Raw genomic sequence first — 12339 nt, 5'->3', positions numbered from 1 at the left:
TTAAGTTAATAATAAAAATAAACATGTAACCTAAGTTGTGAGCAATATCAGAAAATAAGAATATGAGTGAATTGAATTAAAAAAATATTAAAAAAATATATATTATGACAATTAGAGTAAATTTTCACAAGATTGTTGTACAAAGTGCTTCAGCGATTTATTCCTTCATGCAAACACAGTAAAGAAATTTCAACAAATTGCATTGTCTGTGGAAAAATGGAAGATGTGCAGCACCTATTGACGGAATGTGATGGGAAACCGAAGGGCAAGGAAAAACATTTTTAAAAACTTTAATATTAATAAATTTGTTCTGGGTATTGTCTTTTTTTTATTATTATACAACTTAGAGTGGCAAACAAGCCGACTGCCCACCTGATGGAAAATGGTAACCGTCGCCTATAGACATAAGCAGTACCATGGATATAACAGAGTTTACTGTTTCGCCCATGATACCCCCCATGCGTTGCCATTCCTGAGGACTCAGGTGTTATTCCTCTGTACCCAGTAAATTCACGACATATCCCACGCTTCAAACCAAAACACAGCCATGCAAACACAACTGCTTCACGGTTAAAACACGAATGGGACAGAGGTATCCAAGCAATCGACTTTTGTACAAAGTCTCCCTCTGGTAAATAGGCCAGAATCATGAATATGACCACAAAATGTTTTGAATTTTAAATATTACCACGTCAAGTGTCGTGAAATGAATCAAAAGAAAAGAAAAAGCAATTAATGTAGCAGTCAAACGATTCCGTCCCCTCCCCCCTCGTTCCCCATCATCCGCCTCCCCTCATAATCGGATATTAGTATCAACACAGGCGCCGCAAAATTTTATAAGCCCCTGATTTGTGGTATTGCGCCCTTGTTGGGGCCTTATTTCGTTTATTGCAGTATTCGCTAATATTCATTACGTCCCCTCCATAATATCAAGAATCAGTATACAGCACTTAATAAATGATAATTAAATGGTTGGGAACAATATTAATTTCATATCTGGAACGCAACAAAGATTCATTTAGTTTTTTTTATTTTGTTGCCAGTGATAAAATGATTCTAAATTCTGTGGATTTTATACTGACAGCGCAAGCGGTGTTGCCACTGCATTTTTATTCGTAAAAAAAATTATATCACATTTCTATTTAAGGGATGTGTCCTAATCAAATCATTCATCACCACAGGGGTGAATAACGCTAATAGTCCGTTATATGAGGTATAAAAATAAGCAACATTTATTAAGTCGGTTATAATACCTGTTGGTACAACAGTTGTGATACAACGGCGCGACGTGGGCCCATAACTCGTGCGCGACTGCAGGCTAACGCAGATTTATGGGTTAAGTAACTTTGGTAACATGCTGTACTGGCTGCGGGCAACGTGTTCACCTCATATTTACACCATCAAGAAATGGAAATAATGATGTTTGTGAGTGAATTCAGCTGTTAATGACCTTATTAATATATGGTGGCTTACTGTATGATGTACTGTGCAGAAATACTTTCTATTATTCTCAATTTCGTGTATAATATATCATACGTCATATATGTGTAAGTATATTTGTTATTTTAATCTTTATTTGTTACTAAAAAATAAATTTATTTTTATAAATTTATTATATATATATATATATATATATATATATATATATATATATATATATATATATATATATATATAAATTTATTATAATATATATAATTTATTATATATATATGTATATCAATAATTACTAGTACCGCATTCGAGTATTCTGACGGTGCTTAATCCCCATAAATAGCTTAGAATTATCTCGATCACGTTAACTTTCAAACAGGAAACCGCATCATAATTAGTGCATTAGTTTAGGAGCTACGATGTCATAGACAGACACACAAACGCGTTAAACTCAAACCTAACACTCCTTTGCGTCAACTATTAAAGAATAAGTTTCTTAAGTTAGATTCTAACAATCAAAACGAGTTTACTTCCTAGATAGAACGAACGATAGGTAGATAAATACACTCAATTCCGCAAGAGTCGGATGCACGGATGGATTCCGCGCTATCGCGATCCCGCGGCGGGCTGTCCCACGGGAAATTATACTAAACACTCTATTAACGTCGCTTATAATCTTATACCGGTGTATTTCAGCTTTAGCGGTGTCCAATAGACTTATTTGTACGTTCTAGATTATTTGTTACACCGTTTTCGTGAAGCTACAGCGGTGCGGATGGGAGGAATTATAATATAGTTTAACGGTCCCATAGTAGCCAGCCAAGGATAGGTAAGCGGAAGTAGCAATGGGCTGGTCACCTGAGAATCCCATTGCTAGCAATATACCTAACCAGGTCGACCTCCTCGCGGTTCTCCCTGGAAACTATCATGATTAATTCCTGATGAATTCATCATGATGGGCTAACTGGCCTGTTTTCATTCTCATCTATCACCCTTCACTGGTGCTCCGCCGGCGTATCCCGTTAGCGCAGGCGGGGTTACCATACCATTTTCACCCATCAAAAAAAAATGAGATGGTCACATAGCTCAAAGAACTGACTGAACTGATAACGAAGAAAGGTCTTGAGTGACGACCAAATGTAGTGTAGCAAATGTAGTGTGTATCTATGCTGTATTTTTTAGCCATAAGGAATGATCCCGTTCCTTTGGCAATTTACCATCGTGAGAGGCTTATGTTTAGGGAGACTTTGTACAAAAAGCAATTGCTTGGGTACCTCTGCCCCATTCGTGTTTCTACCGTGAAGCAGTTGTGTTTGCATGGTTGTGTTTCGGTTTGAAGGATGGGATATGGCGTGAATTTACAGGGTACAGAGGAATAACACCTGAGTCCACAGGAATGGCAACGCATGGGGGGTATCATGGGCGCAACAGTATACTCTGTTATATCCATGGTACTGCTCATGTCTATAGGCGACAGTTACTACTTTCCATCAGGTGGGCCGTCAGCTTGTTTGCCATTCTAAGTTGTATAAAAAAAAAACAGTGGACAGTTAACACCTGATATGATGACGATGATGATTTTAGATATAATTTATTTAAATTAATAGACAAACAATTATCACTACTATTAGAAAGACCTTTATTATTAGACCTTTCTTTGCATAATGGTGGAAATTTCCAACATAACATTGAATGCCCAAAATGATTTAAAAGAACAAATTCACTTTAAGTTGATCGTGTCTGGATACTTTTTTAATGTCCATTGCAGAAAAAATAAACTTAGCTGTAAATTTTTTTTTGGACATTTTTCCTTTATATTTGAATATTAATTATATGACCTTGATTTATTTCGTCAATGAAAACAGTCATGCAAAAAAGGGTTAATTTCTGTTTGCATGTATATGGTAACACGAGTTCTGCTTCCTACAGGACACGCTCAGCCTAGTGTAGGAATCAATGATAAATTCTGTGCTAATACAAACATACTTTGTTAAATAAATATATCTTTATCTTTAACTATTTAGAAATTAAATATTTTCGTAGATATTTCATAGACACATTAGATAAAATATGTCTAGGAAATATCTCGATATCCGTCGGTGTATTTCAGTGGAGATGTTACGTCTTTCAATTCAAATGTTTCTTTTTTTTGTATGAGTATGTTACACAACTATAGAGTTTATTTTCCTTCTAATTTTTCCATGTTTTAAGCAAAAGAATCAAAACAACCGACATAGCTCGAAGGATAACCAAGTTGAAGTGGCAATGGGCTGGTCACATAGCTCGAAGAACCGACAACCGATGGGGAGGAAAGGTTCTAGAGTGGCGAGCACGTACGGGTAAACGCAGTGGAAGACGACCGCCCACTAGATGGAGTGACGACCTTAAATGCATTGCAAGCAGTCAGTGGATGCAGGTGGCTCAGGACCGTTCTTTATGGCAGTCTATGGGGAGGCTTATGTCCAGCAGTGGACGGATAATGGCTGAAACGATGATGATGATATTTTAAATCTATCATTGCAAAAAAAAATGGTTTCTGATTGGTGGAACTGAATCTCGATCGGTCAATACAGTCAATGCCCCAATACTTGGTTATGTCATAAATATAAAAATATAAATTAAACATAAAGTAAAAATATTTGAACATCTGTACATTCATACTTATTAATAAACACTCGTTCATACTCAGACGGCTGAGTAAACTCAGCCAAATGAAATGTGATAACGTGAATATAAGAAACATAATTATTATACATTACTTAATACTCCTCTCCATCCAAATGTTGCCTGGAAGAGATTGCTTTTAGCGATAAGGTCGCCCATTGTTTTCTCATTGTGATTATTTCTTGTAATTGTTTATATTTAGAATAAGTTTACTATTGTAATCTTTTGGAGGTAACAATAAAGAGTATCTAGCTATCTATCTACATTACCAGAGGGAGACTTTGTACAAAAGTCGATTGCTTGGGTACCTCTGTCCCATTCGTGTTTCTACCGTGAAGCAGCTGTGTTTGCATGGCTGTGTTTCGGTTCGAAGGGTGGGATATAGCGTAAATTTACTGGGTACAGAGGAATAATATCTAAGTCCTCAGGAATGGCAACGCATGGGGAGAATCATGGGCGAAACAATATACTCTGTTATGTCCATGGTACTGCTCATGTCTATAGGCGACGGTTACCACTTTCCATCAGGTGGGCCGTCAGGTTGTTTGCCATTCTAAGTTGTTTAAAAAAAATATATAACACATACAATGGGGAACTTATTAATAAGGATAAAATATCAAATTCGTCATAATTTGTGTATGTAAAAATTATTCGCCATTCGTTAATCTCGCTAAAACTTAAAAACTGTTTGACCGACTTAATTTCTTTTAAAAAAGTCGCGAAAGTTAGTTAAAACCCTAAAGTTCAGCTAAAGAATTGAAATACATGTATTAAAATAAGTGATATTGTATGGGAATCGCTATTTCGAAATACATTCAATAGATGGCGTTGGTAACTAGTTTTAGATTCTTCCGTAGCTTATACCAAACAATGAATTTGGGGAACAAATCGACTTGCAAATCTAGTTAGCCACCCTCCGGAAGCTCTAGTTTGTGTTTTTTATAATGAATTATTGGATTTTATTATTTCATTAACCCTTTCGTGTGTTTGTTCAGGGCCTAATAGACCCTGCCTGATGGAACTCAAGTGTTTGGACGGCGCGGCTGCATGGAATTCAATTAATGAGTTACCCCTTATACGGGAGGAGACGGGAAAAGATGATGTTATGATGTTTTTAGGCTCTTATGGGTGTATGAATCCGTTTTGCACCTACATAGAACTAAATATTTCTACGATTTGCTTGAGTATCCGGTTGTAACAATTTAACATGGTTTCCAAAAAATAAATCGATCTAAATTGTCTAACTAGTGCCGTTAGACCAATACGGGAGTAAAGATCTTTTTCAACCGACTTCAAAAAAAGAAGGTTTTCAATTAGATTGTATGTTTTTTTATAATGTTAGAAAAAAGAAGAAGAAGAAGAAAGAGAGAAAACATTTTTTTATATTATTACCTCATAACTCCATCAGGTATAAACTAATTGGAAAAATTCTTTTTTACCTGAAAGGATATTATACTTTATTTTATCAAAATCGGTTCGGAAGTTTAGTTTTTAAACGGTTTTTTTTTCTCGAGGAACAATCTTTTAAATTAAAAAAATAATCATGGAAATCAGTACATAAAAAGCCACTGAAACATTAATTAACATAATAATTATTAATAATACACACATATATATATCTGTCACGCCTGTCTCCCATTAGGGTAGGCAGAAACAATGGAACGCCAAATGCTTCGATTCAAAGAAACCTCTTTCGCTTCATCCACATTCATCAATCTTTTCATACACGCTCGCCGGTTACGGGTACTTTTAATTTGGCCCTTCTTCAGCACGCAGCATTATTAATAATATAAATTATATATATATAAACAATTCCAATAATTACTATATATTCTATTTGGGTACTATATCCTGGTTATTCACGCAACGGAAGTCACGGTTGAAAATTAACAAATTTTCCCATTCGTGTTTCAACCGTAAAGCAGTTGTGTTTGCATGGCTGTGTTTCAGTTTGAAGGGTGGGATATGGCGTGAATTTACTGGGTACAGAGGAATAACACCTGAATCCTCAGGAATGGCAACGCATGGGGTGTTATCATGGGCGAAACAGTATACTCTGTTATGTCCACGGTACTGCTCATGTCTATAGGCGACGGTTACCACTTTCCATCAGGTGGACCGTCAGCTTGTTTGCCATTCTAAGTTGTATAAAAAAAAAGTTATTATTAAAAATTTTGAACGGTTTACATTTCGATTTGTATTTATTCGAATAATTTCATTATATAAATAACTTCGTGCGCATGTGTGCGGAATATGCGATATCGTGCGACAACATACTCGCTTACGGAACGTATAAAATTGCTATCAAGGTGAAACGCAAATCTGCAATAAGTGTTTGTGAATAGCTAATTGGAATATGTAAGTAATGACCGTTATTGCGTTCCTTCTTAGAAACATTGTTTTTTACTCAACTACCAATGAAAGGATGCACGTTTTGTATGTCCGGATGTATGTGCAATATGTAAAGTAAACCTTAGCGGTTTTTTTTTTAATGGGTGATAATGGTATGGTAACCCCGTCTGCGCTATTGGTATACACTGGCGGGGCACCAGTGATAGGTGACTGATGAGGATGAAAGCAGGTCAGTTAGCCCATCCTGAGGAATTCAACCAGAATTAGTCACAATGGGATTCCAGGGGGAACCACGTGGAGGTCGACCTGACAGGGTATATTGCTAGTAATGGGGCTATTTGACCCTATTACTAACAATCCCTTTCCCCCCAACCGTAGCGGTTTGGCCCCGGCATAGTATAGGCCACCCCTTCCTTTCCTGTAGTTTTTTTTTAATGGATGATAATGGAATGGTAACCTCGCCCGCGCTATCGGTATACACTGGCGGGGCACCAGTGAGGGATGATAAATGTAAGTAGGCCTGTTAGCCCATCGTGACGAATTCAACAAGTATTAGTCACAATGGTTTCCAGGGAAAACCGCGTGGAGGTCGACCTGACAGGGCTTGCTAGTAATGGGGCCATCAATCCTCATTACTACCAATCTCTTTCTTTTAAGAGAACTTAATTGTCGAGGATGGACAGCAACGTCCCTAAAACATCATGAATGCCTGTGTTTGCGAATCCGCCTGCCAAGAGTGGCAACTACTGGCAAAACTCCCCTTACGGGGAAGGGTTACGTAGAAATAGACGGTCAACGATTGAAAAGAAAAATGAAATGATGTAAACTAAACGGGTTGATCAATTTTAATACTTGTTAGAATGTAAATAGCGTTCATATTAACTCTTTACACATGGTTTAAAACAAATTATACCTATCTATCTATCTATCCATTTAAGAGCTGCGCTCTTGTCGGTGGAGCTCTTGCCACTCACTACGATTTTCAGCGAGTCTCTTCACCTCTTGATACGACACGACACCAACTCCTTCCTTGATCTGCCTGATGTAACTATGTCTCGGTCTCCCTCTCCCCCTTCTTCCTTCTATCTTACCTTCTATTATAATGTTCATAAGTTCGTCAAATTATACCTATGTGTGTATAAAAATAAAGTTTCGAATCAATATACACTTACCCTGTATAGCCCCAGCCCAGCAAAGCCAGAAAAGGGCCCACTTGGCCGTACGGAACCTCTGCAGCCACGAGGGTCGGAGCTTGCCCCATCCACACCGCAGCATGTCCTCATCCTGGTGCACCACACCGGCGGATGCCCCCTCCGGTTCTGCTTCAGGCTGCAAAGAATTTTAAAAATCAAAATAGTTCTTATGTCTCTTTGAACAGTATTTAACAAAAAGCAACGTCTGAAGGGTACTATAGACATGATATATTTTTTTTTTATTTTTAACGGAATTATAACCCCGCCTGCACTAACGATATACGCTGGCGGGGCATCACTGAGGGATGATAGGTGAGTATGAATAGACAGGTTTTTTTTAATAAATGGTAATTTTTTTTAATGGGTGAAAATGGTATGGTAACCCTGCCTGCGCTAACGGGATACGCTGGCTGAGCACCAGTGAAGGGTGATAGATGAGAATAAAAACAGGCCAGTTAGCCCATCATGATGAGTTCATCAGGAATTAACCATGATAGTTCCCAGGGGGAATTGCGAGGAGGTCGACCTGGTTGGGTATATTGCTAGCAATGGGATTCTCAGTCTCCATTACTGACTAATAATGGATAATAGATAGATAATGAAAAAGCAGGTCAATTAGCCAATCGTGATAAATAGATCTGAAATTCAGCACGATGGTTTCCAGGGGGAACCGCGTGGAAGTCGACCTGACAGGCTATAATGCTAGCAATGGGACTGGTAGCTCGCATTACTAGCAATCCCTCCCGCCCTGAAAAGGCAGGTTAATTAACCCACCGTGATGAATACACCTAGAATACAGCACGATGATTTCCAGGGGGGGGCGCACATGAAGGCATAAGGGGTTACCATTTAAAATTAAGTACATAATGATTTAAGACCAATTCCAATAGCATGCAGACGCCATAAACAGCCATAAATATTATAAGTGTACCCACAATACGTAAATTGTTCTATCAACGGAAGGAGACCAACAAATTTGACAGTTTCTGCTTAAATAAAGATTTACTGCGATATAGAGCAGCGGCGGCGGTAGTGACCGCTACGGAGGCAACTCTGTGGGTGTTTCCGATGACGGTAATTATGGTTTGAATCATACATTGTAAGAATAGTGACTCAAACGAATTGTTCTTTATATAGGATACGCTGCAGCATGTATTTTGCGTGTCAATATCACGCCTTGATATTGTGGCGTGACGTGTGACCCCAGCATAGAATAGGCTATTCCTCCTTTCCCCGTGGGTGTCATAGGATTTTTTATACAACTTAGAATGGCAAACAAGCTGACGGCCCACCTTATAGAAAGTGGTAACTGTCGCCTATAGACATGAGCTGTACCGTGAACATAACAGAGTATAATGTTTCGCCCATGATACCTCCCTACGTTGCCATTTCTGAGGACTCACTTGTTGTTCCTCTGTACCCTGTAAATTCACTGCCATATCCCACCCTTCAAACTGAAACACAGCCATGCTGTTTGCATGTTACTGTTTTACGGTAGAAACACGAATGAGACAGAGGTGCTCAAGCAAACGACTTTTGTACAAAGTCTCCCTGAGAAGGCAACTAAGAGAGCTTAATAGTCGAGGGTTGGGCAGCAGCGTCCCTCGAGATGTTTATTCTCTAAATTCCAGTATATATAGATATTGTAACTAAAATATATATATATTTTTTTTTATGGGAGATAATGGAACGGTAAGCCCACCCGCGCTATCGGTATACACCGGCGGGGCACCAGTGAAAGATAGGTGAGGATAAAGCAGGCCAGTTAGCCCATCGTGACGAATTCAACAAGAATTGTTCACGATGGTTTTCAGGGGGAACCACATGGAGGTCGACCTGACTGGGCATATTGCTAGCAATGGGGCTGTCACCCCTTGCTAATAACCCCTTTCCCCTCAAATATATAGATATGTCGTGTGTTTACAACGTGCGCACGTCGTGAATGCGTTTACGCTAGCCGTTAACCTTACACACAATAGTTCTATTGAGTTGACAATACGTCGACAACAGCCGATATCCTGGCCATTGTCACATCATCAAGTACTACTGGCGTCACCAAATAAATTCAAAAGCATGGCTACTGTGACTCCTATTTTTTTTATTAAGTTCGAACTATATTTTCTATCGCTGCTTCAATGTGACATCCTTCATATCTGTCTGTTATTAACTATATTTCATCTAATCAGTCATTTATTCTTCACTGCTGAACACAGGTCTTTTCTACAAGGCGAAGGGGGGAGGTGTTGGTAGTTACCGATAGGCTTTGATGTTTTAAAAGGGACGCTGCTGCCAATCTCTAGACTATTAAGTTCCCTTAGTCTCATACGACACCCACGGGAAAGGAAGAGATAATTCTTTCTACGCCGGGATCACACGGCAGGCATTCTATATTTACTAACTTTTTCTGTGATATATAATTTTTACAAATGTATATATATATACATTTGTAAATATATATATATATATATATATATATATATATATATATATATATATATATATATATATATATATATATATATATATATATATATATATATATATATATATATATATACATACATATCTGTCACGCCTGTCTCCCATTAGGGTAGGCAGAAACAATGGAACGCCAAATGCTTCGATTCAAACAAACCTCTTTCGCTTCTTCCACATTCATCAATCTTTTCATACACGCTCGCCGGTTACGGGTACTTTTATATATATATATATATATATATATATATATATATATATATATATATATATAGATAATTTATTTACATTACTTACAGCACACAAATTACAATAAAAAAAAAACATACACATAATACACAGCAAAAGAGACAAAAGAATAAAAATAAAAAAGCACAAATAAAAAAAAAAAATACAAAAACAAAATATATAAACTAACAATCTCCTTTCTTACATATTTGAAATATTATGTAAAATCTGTGTATATTCCATGTGTACCTACATTCCTGTACTTATTGCCTAGTTTATCGTACCACTTTCTTTCCCAGTTTTTATTCGTAAAAGTTGAAAGTTTTGATGTACTGTCATAGTGAAAAAAAAATTTATACTATTTTGACAATTGGATACTCTGTGTTATCATAGAAGTTCAAATATTTAAATTGATTGACAGAACACCGCCTAAATGAATTCTATATATAATTCAACCTGTATTATAAGTTTCTTACGATACACATAGCTACCTATAGTTCTAAGGTAATCAGTCGAGACCAAAAGCCGCCAGAATAATTTACGAATCGATCAAATTGCCCACCAAAACATAAGTGTAGACGAAATATAAGGCGGGGGCTATGACCCGGTCGGTACGGACATAAGGTTGCTAAGAGCTTGTTTTTTTTTTTGATGGGTGAAAATGGTATGGTAACCCCGCCTGCGCTAACGGGATACGCTAGAGCGGCACCAGTGAAGGGTGAGAGATGAGAATGAAAACAGGCCAGTTAGCCCATCATGATGAATTCATCAGGAATTAACCATGATAGTTTCCAGGGGGAACCGCGAGGAGGTCGACCTGGTTGGGTATATTGCTAGCAATGGGATTCTCAGTCTTCATTACTAACAATGCCTTTCCCCCCAAGTGCTTGTATTACCAATCATAAATCATTTAATGGATACATAATAGTTACAAATCAGCATTATTGGGGGGAAAGGGATTATTAGTAGTAAGGTCTAACAGCCCAATTGCTGGCCATATATCCCACCAGGTCGACCTCCACGCCGTTTCCCCTGGAAACCATCGCGGTTTATTCTTGTTGGATTCGTCATAATAGGCTAACTGACCTGCATTCATCTCTCACTGGTGCACTGCCAGCGTATACCAATAACGCGGGTGGGGTTACCATTCCATTATCACCCATTTAAAAAAATAGGTATTAATTGAAAAAACAGCGGCAAAAATAATCCCAGAGGGAGACTTTGTACAAAAGTCGATTGCTTGGGTGCCTATGTCCCATTTGTGTTTCTACCGTGAAGCAGTTGTATTTGCATGGCTGTGTTTCGGTTTGAAGGGTGGGCGTGATATGGCGTGAATTTACTGGGTACAGAAGAATAACACCCGAGTCCTCAGGAATGGCAACGCCTGGGGGGTCATGGGCGAAACAGTATACTCTGTTATGTCCATGGTACTGCTCGTGTCTATAGGCGACGGTTACCACTTTCCATCAGGTGGGCCGTCAGCTTGTTTGCCATTCTAAGTTGTATAAAAAAAAATGCAATTGAATCGAAAACTTCTTTCTTTTTGAAGTTGGTTGAACAGATATTATACCGCTACACTACCAAAGTTCAAGTTACAATCCTACTAATGACGAACATAACCCAAAAATTATGGATAATCATGTACTTCCGTCCTTACAAACATAATTACAGACTGCACACCAGTTCGTAAATTATACAAACAACTAGAGAAAATATTTCAGATTCACAATTTGTAGGGTAGGGGGAAAGGGATTGTTAGTAATGGAGACTAAGAATTCCATTGCACCCATACACCCAACCAGGTCGACCTCCTCGCGGTTCTCCCTGAAAACTATCATGGTTAATTCCTGATTAATTCATCATGATGGGTTAACTGGCCTGTTTTCATTCTCATCTATCACCCTTCACTGGTGTTCCGCCAGCGTATCCCATTAGCGCAGGCGGAGTTATCGTTGCCATACCATTTTAACCCATCAAAAAAAAAATTTTTGTA

The 12339-nt window shown here is 38.0% G+C and overlaps 1 protein-coding gene across 2 annotated transcripts in view; it reads right to left on the bottom strand.

Annotated features, from left to right (window-relative positions):
* The window catches only part of LOC113518187 (solute carrier organic anion transporter family member 4A1), an 81523-nt gene that overhangs the window by 49103 nt on the left and 20081 nt on the right, over positions 1-12339 (bottom strand). For both annotated transcript variants that reach the window (XM_052892852.1, XM_026902987.3), the window contains one exon: positions 7623-7779. In XM_052892852.1, the coding sequence (XP_052748812.1) occupies positions 7623-7779 (157 nt within the window). The remainder of the gene's footprint in view (positions 1-7622; positions 7780-12339) is intronic.

This window comes from Galleria mellonella, unplaced genomic scaffold, assembly GCF_026898425.1.
Source record: "Galleria mellonella isolate WM207_F2 unplaced genomic scaffold, CSIRO_AGI_GalMel_v1 utg171, whole genome shotgun sequence".
NCBI lineage: Eukaryota > Metazoa > Arthropoda > Insecta > Lepidoptera > Pyralidae > Galleria > Galleria mellonella.
Note: the sequence above shows the minus strand (reverse complement) of the source record. Positions and strands in the feature narration are given on the sequence as shown.